The sequence below is a fragment of the Melanotaenia boesemani genome, chromosome 15 (assembly GCF_017639745.1).
Source record: "Melanotaenia boesemani isolate fMelBoe1 chromosome 15, fMelBoe1.pri, whole genome shotgun sequence".
Taxonomy (NCBI): Eukaryota; Metazoa; Chordata; class Actinopteri; order Atheriniformes; family Melanotaeniidae; genus Melanotaenia; species Melanotaenia boesemani.
The window spans coordinates 7,721,066-7,741,010 of record NC_055696.1 but is presented as its reverse complement, the minus strand read 5'-3'; the positions used below and the strand labels follow the sequence as shown (position 1 = coordinate 7,741,010).

The 19,945-nt window shown below is 37.9% G+C and overlaps 1 protein-coding gene across 1 annotated transcript; it reads right to left on the bottom strand.

Moving 5' to 3' along the window:
• Positions 1–250: 250 nt before the first annotated feature.
• On the bottom strand, positions 251–19,911 carry ubash3ba (ubiquitin associated and SH3 domain containing Ba). Its single transcript, XM_042008647.1, has 14 exons — positions 19,152–19,911; positions 6,357–6,410; positions 5,973–6,159; positions 4,745–4,943; positions 4,262–4,431; positions 3,937–4,145; positions 3,671–3,815; positions 3,435–3,555; positions 3,209–3,331; positions 2,942–3,034; positions 2,277–2,421; positions 2,083–2,189; positions 1,553–1,662; positions 251–1,439 (listed from the first exon to the last, which is right to left on the bottom strand). Exons 1-14 carry the CDS (start codon positions 19,277–19,279, stop codon positions 1,302–1,304), a joined length of 1,929 nt encoding a protein of 642 aa, XP_041864581.1. The 5' UTR covers positions 19,280–19,911; the 3' UTR covers positions 251–1,301.
• Between the last annotated feature and the right edge of the window lie 34 nt (positions 19,912–19,945).

Here is a 19,945-nt window from a genome sequence, read left to right as displayed (position 1 = left end):
GCTGAGCCGGGAAAAAATTCTTAAAATAATCTGTACCATATTGCAGCGGGCGCTCTGTAATTAGGAATTTTGGTTATTGTGTGTCCAGTGATTGCTTAAATGGGTCAGTATGCCCGTAGGTTTCTTAGTGGAATTGCTGGCAAACGTTTGTAGTTTTAAACAGATGAGCAGAATAAAGATAAACTGTTTAATCTTTTACTGGCATGAAGAAAGGTGTGATGTTTGTAAAGAACACAAACAGGCTGAAATGTACAGGCTTTCATAGCTCTATGGCCTGACTTTATTCATTTTTGTGGTATCAATAGCTTTTCAGTCATACAGTAAATAAATGGGACAAGCAGTGAGCACTTAAATCATCTGATGTAATAGTAATAAAAAAAAATAATAAAAACATAATGCACCAAATATTTGAAAAGCAGTGTGGTTATGAGGCTTACATAATGTCAGGGTCATGATAAACAAGCAAAAAAAATAATAAATCAGGCACCTAGATATAAATAGCAACCAACATAATTTTATAGATGATTATATTAATTTTCTCTCATCATATGGTCTTGGTTGCCTCCTGATAAATACTGTGGACTGTGGTTTAGCAGATGGTTACTATATTCATGTGGGCACATATGTGTTATGGTAGAACAAAATGATATGACATTTACAGGAATATAACAAGTATAATAAACTACCCACCTCAGCACCAGAAACAATGAAGATCAGTGCTCCCCTGTCTGATTGTCAACCATTCTTTTGTGCTTTTTCACAAGGGGGTTGTCGCTACAAGTTAAATAATAATTTCTGACACATGGAAAAATAATTCTGTTATACAAGTTTTTCTTGACTAGTTCTTGTCACAGTGTGTGAGAAGGCAGCAGATCACAAAGTCACAAAGTCTTACATACCACCGCCAAACCTGAAGAGGGCCCATAGACAGAGCTTAGCATGGCTAAAAACCTGATTCATCACATCCTTCAGAACATGTCCCAATATTATGTAGCACCTCCACAATCTGGGTAAAGAAGTTCACCATTAGACAGGAGAGAAAATGCCAACCAAACTGTAGCTCATTTTTGCGGCGATCACCACACAGACTTTATTTTCTCCTTCCTGCGCAGCATGTCCGAATACATTTGCCTCAATTATCTTTTCTTTTTTTGTGTTTTCCTTTTGCATTATGTCTGACAGAAGCTATTTTCTTAGTTCTTTTGGTCATTGGGCAGGAATTCTAACAATGTAGGAAGAAATAAATATTTTTCAGCAGTTCAGGCTAAAAAAAAAAAAAACAAGACTAAACAGTGCATCCTTCAGTCTTGTATTAGCATTTCCCTCCAGTTGAAACTGTGATTGGGTCCATGTGTCAGAGGCAAGATGGGTGGGTCAACCAGCTGCCACACCCCTGTCTCTCCCATTTCTTCACAAGCACAAAACCCCAAGTAAGGAATCTGCAAAAGGAGGAAAAAAAGATATGCTTACTCTTAAAAAACATGAATATATATGGGAAGTATTGAGGATATTGTAGAAATTAAGTGTGTTAGATCTTAAGCAGAAAACTGACCTTTCGGACAACTTGGACAAAGTCCTTGGAGTTTTGGGGGCTGAGGCCTTGTATCTGGCGAGTGCAAGCCTCTAGGGAGGAAGCATGGGCCACAATCAGGACCGTGTTTCCTGTGTGAAAGAGGTAGCGAACATAAAGAACACATTCCACACATAACATTAGCTTATTGTACTGTATGGACTCAGCTACTGATACATAGTGTTCAGGCTAGTTAAATTCTATCTGTACAGAGATCAACACAAAATATTTTTAAAAGTGGTCTATTTATTTATTTACATTGTACTCAGTTCTACCTCCATGAAAATTTTGATAACATAAAAACTTGGAAAGTTTGAAGGTTTAAACACAGGTGATATTTGGAGGAAAGCTTTTGCTACATTGAAAAAAGTAAATTAAAGTTTCTGTCTATTTTGTTTCCTAATGAAGTGACCTCCTTATTGAGAAAATGATATGTCTGATGAATTATGCAAGTATTTGATGTTTTAATTAGTTTTTTATTAAACTGGATATACGTTAAAATGAAACTTTACCCAGATTTTTGCACTCTGTCAGGATCTCTCGGGTCACTTGGAAGCTCCTGCTGATGTAGGTGTCGTAGGACTCCGACACTGCCAGCTTACTTATGGGAATATGAGGTCTGGGAGCAAATTGATGGTAAGAAGAGACTTAAGTATATCATAAAGTCACAGGTAAATACTACTACAATGCAGTCGATGCTGTGTACCTGTATGTTGTGTCCACACTCAGGTTAGCAGCAGCCAGCTCAGCCAGGGGGATCCAGGTTGGTAAACACGTGCCTGAAACCCATTTGGTCCATTCAAACAAACCAGGCTCCACCCGGATTTTTATCTTTCCCTCCTGCTGGAGACCTGACATCGAATCAAATAGGAAATTAGTTGCCAGAGAGAGAATTATTTCTAATGAATATTTGTACAGCTACTTTATCATTTTGTTTCAAACAGAAAACATGTTGGTGCATTCAAGTTATTTAGTTGTTCCTTTATGCCCGTCACAGATAAAAATGACAGGACAGTTTGAAAGTTTAAACAAAGGTGATATTTAAAGAAAAACTTTTGCTGCACTGAAAAAAGTAAATTAAGGTGTTTATAGATGGGAAAAGATCTTGGCTTTCTGGCAAAAGATCTCATTTTCAATGTATTTGCTTTTCTAATGAGGTCTTCTGGTACCACAGTTTTTGTTGTAATCCATTACATTTTACAAGAAAACAAATCCCAATAACATCAAGGCCAAACTGAAAGTTATAGACAACAATATTTACAGTCCATCATTATCAGACAGTTCTAAGAATAATCAGAAAGAGCCTTATCATATGCTTGATGCCAACCTGCAGTAAGACTTTTAATGAGGTGAATGAAGCAGAGCTCTTACCCTGTAAAATGTTCTGAGCAGTCTGGATGCAGCGAAGAGAAGGAGAGCAGTAAACAAAGTCTATCGCTGTGTTGCTTTCCAACAGGGCTTCACCTGAGAGAGACCGTTACACAGAGTGACACCATTGGCACCATTTTTAATCCTTATTTCTTTAGGGAAACATAATCCCTACCTTATTTAACCATTCTTAAAATAAAATATTCTTAAGTAACATTGCTTTGCACTGGTAAAAAACATCCACATAAACTAAATATGAAAGATACAGACCAACAAGACGGGCCTGTGTGGATCCAAACACAGTAATTGGACAATCTTTCTCATAGTCCCGGTGACCACCACTTCTAGCTGGTAGGCTGGACGGCATGTTGAGATTAGACCGAATGTAGCGACCTGCACAACAAAAATGAGTCTTACAGAGGAAGAATAATAATAACTTCTAAAGGGTCTAATGTCAATCCTTTGCATACAATTGTGATCTCCTCTAAATGCCAACCTTTGGAATCAAAGCACTGAGTGACCCAATGTTTCCCGAATACCACATCCATCCTTTCGCCATGGCGACACACAAACAGTCTCATATTGGACAGGGAGGCCTGACCACTTGGCCTTGATACCTAAGAATCAGATGCATTAAAAATCATGAGGTGTTTAAGACACCTAAGCAGTTTTTATTAAAAGCTCCTTTCCTCAAATTTACACAGTAATACAGTACCTGCTGCTATAATTTACCTGCATAGGAGGACAGAGGCCAGAAAGGCTGGAAGCATCCATAAAGCTGTCAAGTAGGCTGTCATTCATCTGTCCATCGAATAATAACCCACTCACAGTGCTACCAGAGTTAGATGGAGAGGCACAGTTGAGAAAAGAGTAAGACCTGGCAATCAAACAAATATAAAGTTATTCAGATTAATATATCCACAGGGTTTTAAATAGGATACAGTTATTCAATAACCACAATCTGTACTTGTATTGAACCCAGTTCTTCCCTTCCTTACCCATGGACAACCCATGTGTCCGACTCATCAGCACGACTAACATAGTTCTCAGGCAGCAGGCCGGACAGCCCTGTGCCCAGCGAAGTGCCGTACACCCAGCCCTCACTAGCAGTGGTCTGCTCCACTGGAGACATGAAGATGAAGTCTCCTTGCAACAGTTCAAGCTCATCGTCGTTCTGAGGCACATACGGGTACATGACTTGCAGCGTCTACAGGGAGCAGACAGTTAACACAGAGAGAGGTCATCTCAGTTGCTAAAGAAATGGCAGAAGAAGGGTCAAATTTGTTCAGAGTAGGTTCTCAATTTCAAGAAGGAAAACAGTACCTCATGATTAGCAAAGCGAATATCTCTTGACAAGAGCACAGCCAGCCAATCAGAGCCTGAAGACACATCCACATTTTTGGCCAACTTTTCCAAAACTTGAAGGTGACTGGCTTGAAAGTGGTATGCCAAAGTGACATGAAGTTGCTTCTTATGGGGCTCAACATGAACATCTGGATAAATAAAAACGAGAAACAAAAATATTCTATAAAATTATAGCAATAATGCTCCCTTCACATTCCACAAAAGCTTCAGTCTGTTGGAAGATGTAGTAATATCTGTTGTTAACTGCTGATGCTCATACAAGGACAATTCCTCACACTTTGTTTACTGCCTCAATATTTTGTTTTATATGTAGGACTGATCGTTATGAATATGATAACTGGGAGCCTCCTGGTGCAATCATGGTGCAAAAAAGACTTAATTAAGGCAAAATAATTTAATTTAAAAAAAAATCTTAGCTTATAGGACAAAGAGAACTCAAACCTGCTTTCGATTCTGCTTCAGTGGCAAAATCAGCAGCGAAACTCTTTAGAACCTCCGCCATCTGCTCCTCCACGAAGAGCCCTATGAAGGTTGAGGAGGTGTAGAGCTCCAGGGGGAGGGGCATGGGTATGCGACCTTTCCACTTGGCCACGGTGGTCTGGAGAGCGTCAGACAGAGCCTCCACCTTCCCATCAGCACACTGAGTGCAGTAAAGGCAGCAAAACAGAAAAGTCAACACCAGCATTGAAACATTAGACAGCCAACCTCTTGTTTATCTTTCTTACTGTTATTGCTTTTTGTTTTTTGTTTCGTTTGGTTACTGGTGGTATTCTGTTGCAGTTGTAGGAGAAAGTGTGGGTCAGTGTTGTACCTTCCTGCTATTTGAAGCCCTCTAGCACAAAAAACAATATATATGGGATTTTGCAAGCACAGTACACTCAAAATATACAACACTGTGCAAAAGTTTGACCAGAAAAAAAGTGTAGATTCTTTTCTGTTGGGAAAAAAAATACTAACATCAGCAACGAGACAGAGCCCTAATCTCAACACCATGGGCTCTTGCCAAAAGCAGCATATGTTGTATGAAGGAGAGAATGACCATCAGCACCATGGGCTTTTAGGGTTTAACTTTGTGCCAACCCAAACCCATCTCCTAGGTTATTTAAGTAGAACCAGAATTGGCTCAATAACCTACTGATTGATTGATCTTTAGAGTCACCAGGTCAACTACAAAGAAAAAAAAGTACACCAAAAACTAGTCACCAACTGTACCAACACACGTGTCATTGGCATGGTTGTTTGTTATTTGTTACTAAGCAGGTAAGTCATGGTGAAGTGATAACAAAACTTATTCTATAATTGACATCCAGATCGTAATCTGAGATATATTTTCTTCAGCCTTGACGCAGGTTTTAAGTCTTAACTGACTTGCGTTTTTTTATGCAAAGGGTAAATATTTGAGCAAATGCAAATAGACAGACTGCACCCCCAAAGAGGAATTTGGATCACAATATGAAATTAAGGAACAGGGATTTGAAGACCAAAGACAGGCTAACGGAGGTCAAACAGCACAGTAAACATGTATAAACTTGATCACTTCTCTTTTAAGGGGAACGTTAATTCTCCCTAAGTTTTCTAATATATTGTAAGAGGTTAACTGAGAACTAACAACGTGCAATAAAACATGGGGTGCATGTTAGTACAACATAGTTCAAACAGTGAGATTTACCATGAAAAACTGGCAGAGGGTGATATGAGGGAAGATGTTGTGTGCCTTGTTCTTGCCACAGGAAAGGCGGGACTGCTTCCAGAAGTGTGTGAGCTGCTGGAGCAGCGGTCCACTGGGCCGCAGGTATAACACATACTCTCTTGGCAGTGGGTCATCCAGAAAAGGATCATCCAAATGGGAGAAGAGCCTGGAGTGATTAAAAGAAAGTGACAAGCAGGAAATGAGAAACAGATTGTCCAGCAGAGGGCAGTAATTTGTTACCGCACAGTGACACATGATAACAGGAGCAAGGTCACTACATGTTGATCACTGATAGACTTTTCACTGTTAAACATTAATGACTATGAAAGAGAGAGTGAATAAATGTGTGTGTGTTAAGCTCACCAGTCACAAGCTGCCTGGACATTTTTGCCTCCTGTCGAAACTAAAGCTTTCAAGCTGCAAAGAGAATAAGAAAGAAAGATCAAAGCACAGTCACAAAATCAATTCTTTCTCTTCTGGACAGAATTTATCTGAAGGAGTTTGCAGTGCTTCCACGTGACAAAAAACAAACATGCCAAGGGAGCAGTGAAAAGACAAGACGCACAAAATAATTAATAACAGAAGCTCATTATTCATATCAGAGGTTCATGAAACAACTGATTTGAAGCAGGCCTATTCTCTGCTAGGAAAATATTAACATCTGATTCTATTATTAATCAAAGAGTGGTCTCCTACTTAGAGACGATCACAGCTTCAGGCTCCAGCTTGACTCCATCTCCTAACATTAATATGATGCATAAGGGTTAAGTCTATGATTAAGTAATGACCGAAATTGCCAGGAGAGTGTTTCTGGAGCAAACCAGCTCATATTAGTTTAACAATTTATTTCCTCAGCAGTCATTTGTCATGAAATTCAGATCTTCTATTTATACACAGTGCTGACAGAAAGTTTCAAGTTAGCCACATTTGTCACATATCAAACTCTTCTTAAAATACTGTAGATTTTAGGGCTTTTATAGCATTTTTGTTGAATTATTTATATACAGTGACGGCAATGGAGGCTGCTGTGCTTTGGGGAACTTTCTATTCTACACTAAGTTACTTCAAATCAAATCAAACTTTATTTAAAAAGCACTTTTCATGCAACAAGCAACACAAAGTCCTTTACATAATAAAACCACAGTATATAAGTCTAAAACACCAGAGAATAAAGTTTTTGCCAACACACATTACTCTCAAATACAAATTATCAGTTAACCTAAGTTGTGTTTTGTTTTTGTTTGTTTTTTTTTTTTTTGTGAGAAAACTGGAGATGGCATGCAAACAGAACAGTGTCAGCCAAGATACAAACCAGGAACCTTCTAGCTGTGAGGGCACGCTGCTGACCACCACACCACCATGTGGACCATATGTCCTAATTGATTGTTGAATGACAATCAGGGACAGGCAGAATTGCATGTATATGAGGAGGAAATGTAATAAACTTTGATATAAGTCCAATATATAAGACTAGAAGCACTCAGAGTGCAGACCTCCACCAAGTCATTGTAAATGTAAAAACTAAAATAGTCTGAAAACCTTTGGTAAAACAAAACAACACATAATATCAGGCCTTGAGCTTATGTTTAAGGGGTATTCAACAATAAAAGAAAGAAATGATCGTTTTCATGTCCCTGGCACACAATCTGTGTCATTTCATATCTGTAACTTCTCCAACCTTCTTCTCGAAACAAAAAAGCTGATTGCTGGATTACTCCTGAGTGTTCAAAATCTAATTAGTGTCTTTTTATAAAACCTCTGGTATTGCAGGCTGCCTCTGAAGGGATCCTAAACTGATCTGCTGATTTCTGCAGCTTTTCTCAGCTTTGACAGGTCTAATGCAGAGTTTCTATATGTGACTATAATTCACCATTCTCTGTTTTTTTTCAGTGAGTCAGTCATGACGTACTTGTCCTTCACACTTACTGTACACATATTTCCGCTCAAATACCTGGCACATTTAGCCACATTTCTTTTCTTTGTGTAAGGAGCATAACTCTTTCGGGGCTCTGTACATAATGATTCATCTCTGTTATTGCTAAACAACTGGTAAATAATCAAATCAAAACAATAATCAAAGGCTGTGATAGTCATTGTCTCCATTGTATTTACCCTTTAAAGCCAAACTCTAAGCTATGCGACTCCATCTCCTTTCAGTTCTTTGTGCATTATGTGAAAATAAAGCACAGCCACAAGCCTGTAAACCATCCATTCATTGCATTAGCCGAACAAAAAACAAAACCGTGCTGTCCCATAAGACAGCACTCCTTTTCACAGCTCTGTATGGTGACCATAATAAGCCCAAAATATAAATCTTCCGTCTAGCTTGTAGAATGAGCACTGTTTTTTGGTTTTGTACCATTGTAAAGCTGCTGCTTGACTTTATTCACAACATGATACAGATACGTTACAGCATCTCTATAAGTGACAACGCTGATTGTGTTCAATATGCCGCTGTAGCGTCCAAATTCAATGAGCTATTTTTAAATTTGTCCCACTCAGAGGGTCCTAGATACAGACAACCCCAAACCCTGGGGCAGAGTGCCCTGACAGAGCATAGGATGCAGGATTGGAGTGCCAACAGCCTACACAATCATGACAGATGGCTTATGCAGATCTGATACAGCATCGACACCGACACACATGCAGAAATACGCAGAGCAAACTTCACATAAATATCAGCTAGAACAGTTGAAGCAGAGAAACTCTCCTCTTCATTCATCGGAACTGACCTCCCACATTCAGATGCAACAATTCGTTAAATGACCCAGTTCCTGTCATGCAGAAGGCTTAAAACACAAAGCCATTTGTTGGAAACAATCGCCTTATTCTAAGATTCCACCTGGTACTGCACAGAGGACAAAAACACAGGGATTTTTTTCAGGAAGCATGATGAGATTACAAGCAGATGTGACTGAGGCATCACAAAAATCAAATCCAGGCTGGACCATCGGATTGATTGTTTCATATCTCAGTGGTACTTTATGCGAAAAAAACCCTGGTACATTAAATAACAGAAAGGTGTTACGCAGTGTCACTCAGCAAACTAACATACATAATACAACTGCACTTTAATCTGTTCTTTTTCAGGCTTCTGAAATGAATGGAAACCCTATTCCAGGTATAAATCTTAGTTCAGTGTTTAGCAGCAGCTGCAGTGAAATGAAATATTCAAGGTTGGGTCCAGTTCAGTTTTTTAACAACATAAAAGTCACGCTAGCAGGAAACACTGCACGATATGTCAGGGGCCCGTTTGTTTGTTGATTGCATCAGCATCAACAAAGTATCTGCTGCTTCACCAGTGGTTGAAGAGATGGATCTAGCAAAAAGGTCAGAAATGTGGAGACCCCAAAAGCCCAGGCCCACCTGCTGTGACTACACACACAGATATAAATCTAGAGCAGGATGAGTCATTTTTCTGCCAGCTACTACTGTTCATGTCATTTAAAGCCACAGATAACATCAAAGCAAACTTTTTTTTTCTTTTTTTCCAGTGTATAGCTGTTATGCATAAAGAATTATGTACTAATAAAGCTATTGCTAAACCCTGTTGGCAACCACTGAAGATTTGCACAATGTTAAGGCCTCAGTTCTACCAGTCAACAAGTCAAACTTTATCTACATACAAGCACCATCACATAAAAGGTCAAAGAGGACATTAACCTGGTGCATTTTGTCTTCAAAGTGACTTTGAAGCAGCTCAGAGGAATGTACAAGATAAATTATAACAATCTTGCAAAGTCCATTACAAATAACTACCAGAAGAGTAGACTGTGGCTAATGTATGCAAATATTTAATATGCAAAATTAATACTAAGTTTCATGTCTGCAGCGAGGAACTTGATGCTGTAATAATTGATGACTCTGTATCTAGGTCATAAATGAGACTGGTAGATGTCTTAAGTACTGGACTTGAAGTGATGTCTTCTTGTCGTTGCCCTACAAACATTCACTGAATAGATTACCCCAAGCTCCACTGATTCATGGAAAAATATGTTAAATCATATCAGTTAAAAAAAATAGAAATAAGGGGAATTATGGTTATCACCCAGTTACTTTAACCTGTAAAAAAAAAGTAACTAAAGTTACTTTACTGTCACTTTAGCATACTCCCTTCTGGATTATGCTCTAACTCCATACCCATCCTGTATATTTTGTAATTTTGTGTTAAAGTGTAGAGACTTTATTTTGTTTTTAAAATTTTTATTTTATATTTATTGCATGCTTAAACTTATATTGTTTTTATGTCTGCACCAAGTACCGCAGCATTTTCCTAATGATGTGAACCTGTTCACTCATATGGCAATAAAAACTTTTCTGATTCTGATTCTGATTCTAATATCTGGACAGAATAATGGTGTGGAGGCCTAAGGATGAGGTAATGGACCATCTATATCCCAGTCAAAAGAACAGGGGTACGGATGGAGCCATTCTTATTTCAGTGTGTTGTATTGTAAAATGCAGCATCTAGAATCGTAAGGCTAATGTGAAGCTGAGCTTAGCATTTAATACTTTGTAGTCAATCCTCTTCCAGTGAAACTCTATGGCACATCTGTCAACTTATAAAGTATCAAGTAAGTCCACCAGTTTCCTTTGTGCTGAATGGAAGACTCAATTTGATATTGAAGAAGCTTGCATTCGTGCTATTGAATTCTCTAAAAATAACTTCCTAAATCTATATCAACATATTTATTTGATATATATATATATATATATATATATATATATATTTTTTTTTTTTTTTTTTTTTTTTTTTAAAAAAAGACCAACACAAGAAAAACCAAATGCCAAACTGAGTCTCAAACAGCTGTCCACAAACCAATGGATGGTTCTTCCATTCATTCAGTTACATGCAGTCAATATTCACGTAGTATTCGTAGAATTGAGCTGATCTAATGAAGAGATGAGGATGTGGTTGTACAATTTCAGCAGATTTTTCTTTCTTTTATTTATTTACTTTTTGCTATTTCTGTTTGTTAAAGTGTGCAGTTTCTACTAAGAAGTAGCTGAAGAGGAGAGAAGCTGTGGTTTCAGGGAGCTACAGTAGGTGATACAGACGGACACAGCTGCAGCTCATTGGTAACCAACCTGTCTGTCTTTATCTGCAGTGCTTTGTTGAAGACCTGGAGTGAAACGAAAAACAACCTGAGCTGACTGCTGTAATGCTGTGTGTAAAATAAAGCACACTCAAACCAAGGAAGTGTGTGTTTACGTGTCTGATTGCTGTCACAGAGGTGTGCCCTTGTAACATAGCTGACGTGCTGCACTAGCTTATCTAAGCTCTTTAACGAACAGCTTCTGAGCTTTCTATTTTAAACTTTTGTAAACATCAAATAAAGGTAACTGAAGCCATACATTTTTCAAACAGAAACAGCAGGAAGATGACAGGACCAGACCTAAATGAGGTGTCAGATAAGAAGGACGTTGTTGTATACCACCAAACACACATAAAAGAAAAATGTGTTATGGATACTTGCACTTTCACAATGTCCTGTGTGCAAGATCTGGACTCACTGCAGCCTCTGAGCCTCTGAGTCACAAAAACCACATCTATTCAGATCAAGGATATGCAGGTCTATTTTTGTAGAGATTAATTTTCATGTGTCAGACATGTTCCATATGCTCCACCACTGCTAAAACAGTCACGGACAAAGTGTCTTTAAAGACAGTTCATAGCAAGAACAAAGCAAGTTATTTATAAACTGCATTTCCTGTTCTAAGAAAATTAAAGATTGGTAAATGTGAAGGTTAGAACCCGTTCTCTGGGTTAAGAAAAGCTTGTGACCGTGGCCTTTGGAAACAGTCTTTCACTTACCCGCATTTGCAAGTGTGTTCAATTTCTGTTTCCACATTTGACCCCACCACAGATCAAATGTTCTGGCTGGCTGTCTTTTGCATGTTTAGCGTATTTGGTTTTTCATGCATGTAAACATTCTTTGGACTGTTTACTACATCTAAGTCGGACATTTTCCAGACTGCTCAACAAACCTGACTTAACAAACCTTCACTACATGAACACCAAATATTTCATGATGTCATATCAGCAATGAAAACAGAAAGAACATTATAAATTAGCACAAATGCATGTACACACAAATATATGCACATGCGATAACACTTGCTCCCAAGGGCCCCTCCTTGACTCAGCTCTACAAGTGAAGCAACATTTCCTGTTTACAAGTCAAAGACAAACACATATCTCAAACCATTTATCACACCAGCATGAAGCTAACTGTTTCTGCCCAGCATTTAACTGCACCCAAAGGACAGCCCCCCCCAAAAAAACACTTTGTCCAGAACGTCGTGCTACGATCACACATGTCGAGCCAACAGCGAGTCCAACGCCAAACTTTCAGGCGACCTTTTCTCTTCCGGACTAATCGGTTTGACTTAAAAAAAAAAAATAAAAAAAAAGTTCATGTCTAAAAACATTTCAGTTGTTTACAGATTGTTATTAAGATGTTACGTGTACATCTTGTCACATTAAACACACAAGCCCCATACTGTAATAGCTGCAAGAGGATTACACTGTCCACTTTGGCGTTAAGGTGCTATGAGCTAGGTGTTAGCCTTTATTGGTTACAAAAAATAAATAAATAAAAAGTTACATTTAAAAATCCTCCGCCATCACCTCTTAAAGGTCATTAGTTAACATGTTGAACCTAATTTGTTTAACTAACACTTACTAGGATGTTTCAAAAAAGAAATATGGGGAGCTGGACGCTATTGCTAACAGGAAGCGATAACATTATGAAGTCTTTTGTAGCTAAAGAAGGCAACTCGTCACATACTGTCTTTACTGTTTATTTGTATACTTTTAAATATAAAACTGAACCTGTATATCCAGTTTATTGACATTTTCACTAAATTTGGTGACATTACACACCCCTTCTATGACCTATCAACAAATATAGCATCACAAGAAAACTGCAGCCACGGATCAGTATAAGTATAATATAGAGGAATTAAAGGTCAACAAACTTCTTATCATTTTAGTGATTTAAAACAGCATCTATATTGTGGTTTATTACCCAGATGGAGGTTGTCTCTCAAAAAGAAAAAAATATTTTTTTTTCTGCATTTCTAACATTGTCTTTACAAAGTCATTTTAAGCATAGCAGTTGTTGATTTTCTCAGAAAGTAGCCGAGTTTCACTTTACTAATCTGAAGTGATCTTTAAAAAGCCGCAAAAAATAAATGTGAACCATATATGGTTTCAAGTGAATAAACCAGGCTTCATCCAGGCAGTGATGCTCATAGAGGTTGTAATAATGTAGATTGACAAAATAGCTTTCCTAAACGTCCTTTTTCCAAAATTGCTTTCATCTCTGGGAACATCTGGGATATTATATCATATCTGGGCAAACACCAGTTGGTCATGTGAATTTATTTACCTGGTCAAAGTAGAAACACCAGGTGAGTCACATCATCATCTTTGCCAGGTCGCACGCGATTCATTAAATTGTTTGTTTCCCTACATGTGTATCAAGTCTTCTTTGAAAAAAGCAGAAATCACATAAAACTAGCAAATTTTTTAAGCAGAAGTGAAGGTTTTTCTGGTTTTTACTGTTTCCGTTTTCCTGTTCTTAATAAATAACTAAAAAAAAGTTTAAAAAATGGACCATCTTAATGGACCATTTCTGACTCCTCATCCCTCTGTAAATGAGAACAACCTTAAAAAGAATTCAGCTGCATATAACACGTAAAAAGCTTAGACATATTAGCAAAAAGCTAACTCATAACTAATAGATTTGCAAATTTATTCTGTCTTCAAACAGGTTTAAGCTACTTTCCATTGAAAATGTTTAGCAACACTGTATTCAGGCTATAAACAGAGCTACACTAGCTGTTCGTTCATATTTAGATGGATATTAGGAGTGTTGAATTGAATCGTTTCTACAATGCATCGTGATGCGGACATGGACGATTCTGCATCGATGCAGCAACAAAACATAACAGATTATAAGTAATGTAATATACAAATATTCTGCTACCGCTTGCATGTGTGGCGCAATCTAGCCTGCTACAAAGCTCGGCAGATAGAACAGTCTCCCGTTTTGAAACCTTTACTTGGGGAAAACTGTGAAACGAACATCACAAACATAACTTTGCAGTAGTTTGATTCCTTAAACGACTTCTGCTGGTTTTATGATTATTTTCAGCTGCTCCAACTAATTGTTCTTATATGTTCAGAGACCTCCAATCCACACTGTTACACTTTACTTTGGCCCTGAAAGATCCATGCCATTTTTTTTTTGTTTGTTTGTTTTGTTTTGTTTTGTTAAAGCCTCTTTCCACCAGAAAGGCTTTCCTCCCCATTTAAAACGGCAAACTCCCCAAACGGATCCACTTATATATAATGTTTTCTGGCCATAAAGGAGAACATGACAAACATCCTCTTAACTTATAGTCTGACTGAACTGACTACGGAAAGACTGAAGGGACAAAACACACTGCTTTGCTGCAAGAAATCTCACCATTAGAAGGCTGCTTAACCACTTTTGATAGCAGAACGTCACAGTGTTGCAATGATGTTTCTTGAATTTCCAGCAATGGAACAATAAAGTTCAATAATGATGTTGAAAATAACACAACTGTTTACATGTTTATCATGTTTGTCAATATCTGGACATATATATTAATTACTGAAAAAAATTCTAAACAAGGAGTTCATAATTATCTAACTATTTGTATTCATTGATGAAGAAAGTAGCAATGTGCAGTAATAAAAAAAAATTGAGGATGCAACACATAGAAATGCCTCATGATGCTTCATTAAATCTAATAGAATAAAATGGTGGATAAAAGTAATAGAATTGAATCGTGAGACCAGTGAAGAGGCACAGCCCTCATGGATATGTGCTGCACTGTGCTAACTTGCTTCTGTAGTTTCATATTTACCTTACAAAAACACTTTTATTGATGTTCACTTTTTGTTTAGGGTCAGCAAATTCACTAACAAAACCGGCTGACAAAGCAGCATCTCAGTGCCTCATCTCCAACAAAGCTAGCTGTGTATAGCCGGTGTCTTCTCTTTTCGCTTTATTACCTCCGAACAAGGAAGATCTGAAGTCCACGAGGTCAGCGCAAGCCAGAGATTGACACAAGTAAAACACCCCAACCACGACAGCCTTTGTGTCACCGAAGAATGCTGACGATGGCATTCATAGTAATTGTATCCATCAGAAAATGATGCCTAAAATGTAGTTCCCTTTCTGGAGTGATATTTTTAGTTCTGCATCAGTAAAACAAACTGAGAAAACTATTCACTATGATTACTGTATAGAAGGCACAGTCCCAAAATTGTGATGCATCACCTAGTTCTCCTCTAAGTCCGGGGTGTGTCATAAAGGACAGAGAAAACAGCCAGCTTTTCAGAATGGAAGCAGTGGGTGGTTGGCAGGCAGACTGATACTCTCGGAAAAAACAACACAAGATCAAGACAATGTGGTTTTAATTAAGGCTGGAAATTCAATTTACAGACAGATCAGCTAAAATTTGATATGCCAAAAGGTTAAGTGAGCAAACTCTCTTTTTTGTTATACTAATATGAACAATAAACTAGCAGAATGCAGGTTGCAGTATTCTTGTAATCAGAAAAAAATTATGATAGCTCAGTGAGTACCCCAAACAACTAGCTAATATAACCACAAGTGTCATGTAAATCTGCTTCAGCTTCCCTCAAACTAACATCTCAACAGTCTGCTCTGTAAAGGTCACAAGCCACTTCCGGAAATGAGCAGCTTCCTCTTGGCTGTCTTGAATACAAGCTTGGAGTTTGTTCTTGCTGCATGCATTGGCACCAACGCGTCTCATGTATGCAGTAGTCATATTTTGTTATTATTCTGTACAAGCCTCACATAAACTAAACTGGCTTCTCGTGATGCTTTTTGCATGTTATACAACTGTGGAGTTCTAGTTAAAAAAAAACAGGTTATGAAACTAATGTTAAGTAGGAGAACAATGCACCACAGTCAGAATGCACACTGGCTTCCTCTTTAACTCAAAGGGCTTTTCATCAGACAGGGTGAAAAAAGAAATATGACTTTGGTATTGATACATTAATGTAAGCTAGATATATTACAGGGAACATAGCAGAAAATAGACACAAATTAATTCATACATTAAGAAAATACAAAATAAAAAGAGTTTGTAACAGTAATACTGACTGAAGTGCATTATCAGACAAGGTAAGGCTCTTCTGTCCCCTTCATTAGACTAGAAATGTTAAACTGCCACTGAATTCACATGTGGATATCTGCTATCACTTTAAATCTTGATAAGCAGCTATCTAAACTACTAAATGTCAAACAGAAAATAAAGAGAAATCTACTAAATGTCTTATTAATTTAGTGGAAATATACGGGGAACCTGTTTTTCTTAATCATCAGCGTAGGCTGATGGAGGAGTTGCTACAAGAAATATTCAGGGTCTTATGGATAAAAAAGAAAGAGCACAGGCCTTTTGATTAAACAAACTAATTTAAAAAATGTGAGGTGAATTTTCTTAACAACAGCAGGGATCTGAAGCAACTTGTGCAATATTCATTTATATGCTTTTAGTACAACACAGAGTAGAACAGCGTCAAAACAAAACATCTTTAAATTCTGTCCTTTATCATCATCGCATTTTGCTTATCAACTACCTGCTGTACTCACGCACAACTGCCCCATTAGTGTTGAGAACTGATAAACAAAATAAGCCTGCAGACATAAGTTTATGTCCTGCATCAAATTCAAATGTGTTAAGTTCTCATAGCCACATTTACAGCTGCTGTAAGATAGAATCATCCTTTATGCATGGCTAGCATACAAAAGCCACAGACTTCTGGTTATTTTGGTGTTACATAGTTTCTCGTAACCTAGCCCATCAACATTTGTATAAAAATTCATTAGTCTCAGTTCATCTGTTCTTTAAAATAACAATAACTGTACATTTCCAAAGCAGAAGTAGTTCCCAAGTAGTTTGGGTCTTCAGACAATCAGAAAAGAGACTTTACATGGTGATTTATGTTGTTTTTACACAAAACAATTAAAACTGCACATATACATGCTTTGCATCAATCAGATCCATACGCTCACTTATAAGACTGTGTACCATTGCCAGTTTGCACACACACACACACACACACTGATCTGCTGATAATAGATGGACAAACCCTGAACAATACTGTCTTAAAGTTCTTAGAGGACATGTGCTTCAAATCTAAATAAAAAAACTACCTAGCAAGGAACTTTTTGGGACTTTGTGTACACTGCTAAGACTGCACAGAAACAATAAAATAACAAATGGGAAATCTTCAAGAAAGCAAACTGCAACAAAAAGTTCATATTTAACCAGTGATACAATGAAATTGCTGGGATACACATGAGACACTATAATGATACTCTGTCTTTTACGGCAGCCATTGGGTGTTTTAGTAAGATTGTACCATCAAATCCTCAGAAACATAGTGAGTGCAGAGCAGCAAACTACACAGGTAACCTGAGAAAACTCTGCTGTCATGCTTTCAGCCAGATCGGTTTCCACTTCTGCTTCCAACCATCAGCACAGCAAGTGAGACCACTGGCCATCTAACTCCTATCTGATTACTTTGGCCAATTCCTGGATGAGTCAGCAGAAACCCCCCCATTCCCAGTTAAAACAGAGGGGCTGTATGTGTGAGTTTGTGTGTCCCTGATTCATATTCCCTTCTGCCTGAAAACAAACCCTCAGACATAAAGAAACCTTTGTTCTCCTAATGTAATGACTGATAATTGATTTCACTATTAATCTCTGCAACTCATGAAAGGGGTCCAAATGCAAAATCTGAAATATCAGATACTTATTTTGATCATTTACACTTACAGTGACATCTCACAGGCAAAAATGAGAACCTGAAGGACACAGATATCAGTTCCTTCCTGTCTGTCTGTCTTAATTATCAATCACTCAATTTCTGATATAAACTGCAGTTTAAAATTATTATAGAAATTATACAGTTATATTACATTACATAATTATATAAAATTATGTTTTGTCACTACACATCTGAGATAGTTTCAGACACTACCCTGACACAAATAGCGTTGGCATTATTGACAAACATGTTGGGTGTGTTGGCAGTTTTTTTGCATAGTCCCTAAATAGATCTCTCACCAAGCATGGCCAGCTTCCTTGTGCCAATTTCTAGCAATTCACAAATTCATATTTGTATTTTAATACAGTTAATTATAGTATTAACAATAAATTATTGAATCAAAATATCTGAGTTGTCAAGCAAATACATGAGTCTGCAAATATAATAGATGTCATTCATATTTCATCATTAAGCAGAAGTGAATCCACCAAATGTTTTTAACATAGAGGGTTATTATATCAGTGTTTTCATGTTATTATAATATGTGGGAGCCAGTGACAGTTCAAACAATAAGAATAAGAAGGAAGATTATGATCATGCATTATGTCATTAGGTAGAGAAGGCATAGATTATACAACTGAGCTGTGCAGAAATTAGGATTTAATATCTTTTTAGTGGTTGGCTTTACAAACAACAGCTGTACTCAGACAAGCTCATATCATGAAGAAAGCATTTTTACATTCATACAAATTAACTTATTTGCTTCCAAGGTTGTAAATTCGTTATCTGTGAAAGATTAAGACTAAAAAATCATAAGTTAGACCAATATTTGAGCCATTTTTAATAATTAATTGCTGAACAAAAATGCTCGACACATTAAGACGACATAAGAACCTGGCAGACTATAAACTGTCTTTTTTAATATATATATATATATATATATATATATATATATATATATATATATATATATATATATATTACATAATCCATCGACAACAGAAGGGGCCAATACGGCGTGTTTCCTGGCAACTTCTCCGCTTGAGGATGAATGAAGAAAAGTATTGAGACACAACCAGGAAATGCCCACGAGATCAGGTTTTCATTATAAACCTGAGTGAGATAGTGAGTGGAACACCTGCCTTAGATTATACTATGCATTTACAGGATTCTTCGGTAGTGGGGAAAATAAAAACATATAGAATAAACACAGCTTAGTTGTGTGCACTTGGAGTCGGTTACCAGGATGCTAGTAATCCTGGTTCAGCCTAGATTTGCTAGTATGTGTGTGTGTTGGGACAAAACAGCAGCCAACTCACGCCCTGGTCTTGGGGAAGCCCATGGACACCAGCACGTCAAGAGTGGACCCATGTTTGACGGTGTTCGGGCGGCTCTGGCGCTGCCTCCGAGGTGTGACTTTGGCATACAGGTCCTCTTTCGCTGCCATAATTCACAGCTCCATCGGAATGTCAGATCCACGGCTCCTCTGGTGTATTTACATTTATCAGAAAATCTAAATAATAAAAAAAAGAAGGATGGAAAGCGGGAAGCTGTTTAAAACGGTCTAGCTTCTTGTATACGAAAGCACGAAGAAATCATAAAACCCAACGAGGAAGCGAGCATGTTTTGGGTCTGAGCTGGATCAAGCTGCCTCCTGCTCCTAACGGATCACACATGAAGTCAAAACCATCGACAGGGGGCTCAGCCATGGGAAGTCACTTCTACTCTCTCAGCCGTGTCCCCGACCGAGGTAAACATATCTGGCTCCTGCCTGTCCCTCACATCCGGTTGACTGAAAGAGGAATTAGATGCGACGGCATAAAAACGATGTCTTGTTTATGAATGGAGTCTGAGTGAACGGAGGTTTAGCCTGTTAAAAGGTTGCGGCTCTAACTGCGCGGGCGACCCCTTCAGTTAAAGGGACAGTGTACCGTGTGTGAGGACAGGAAATCTGGGCGTCCTTTAAACCGAGGACGTCTGCAACTAAACGTAACACTCACTCTTTCCGGTTAGACGTGTTGTTATAACGCATGAGCAACAAAGTAACCAGATTACTTGTGGCAGTGTGATGAAATGTCTCGTGGTTGGGCTGGATGGTGGAAAAAGTTAGCAA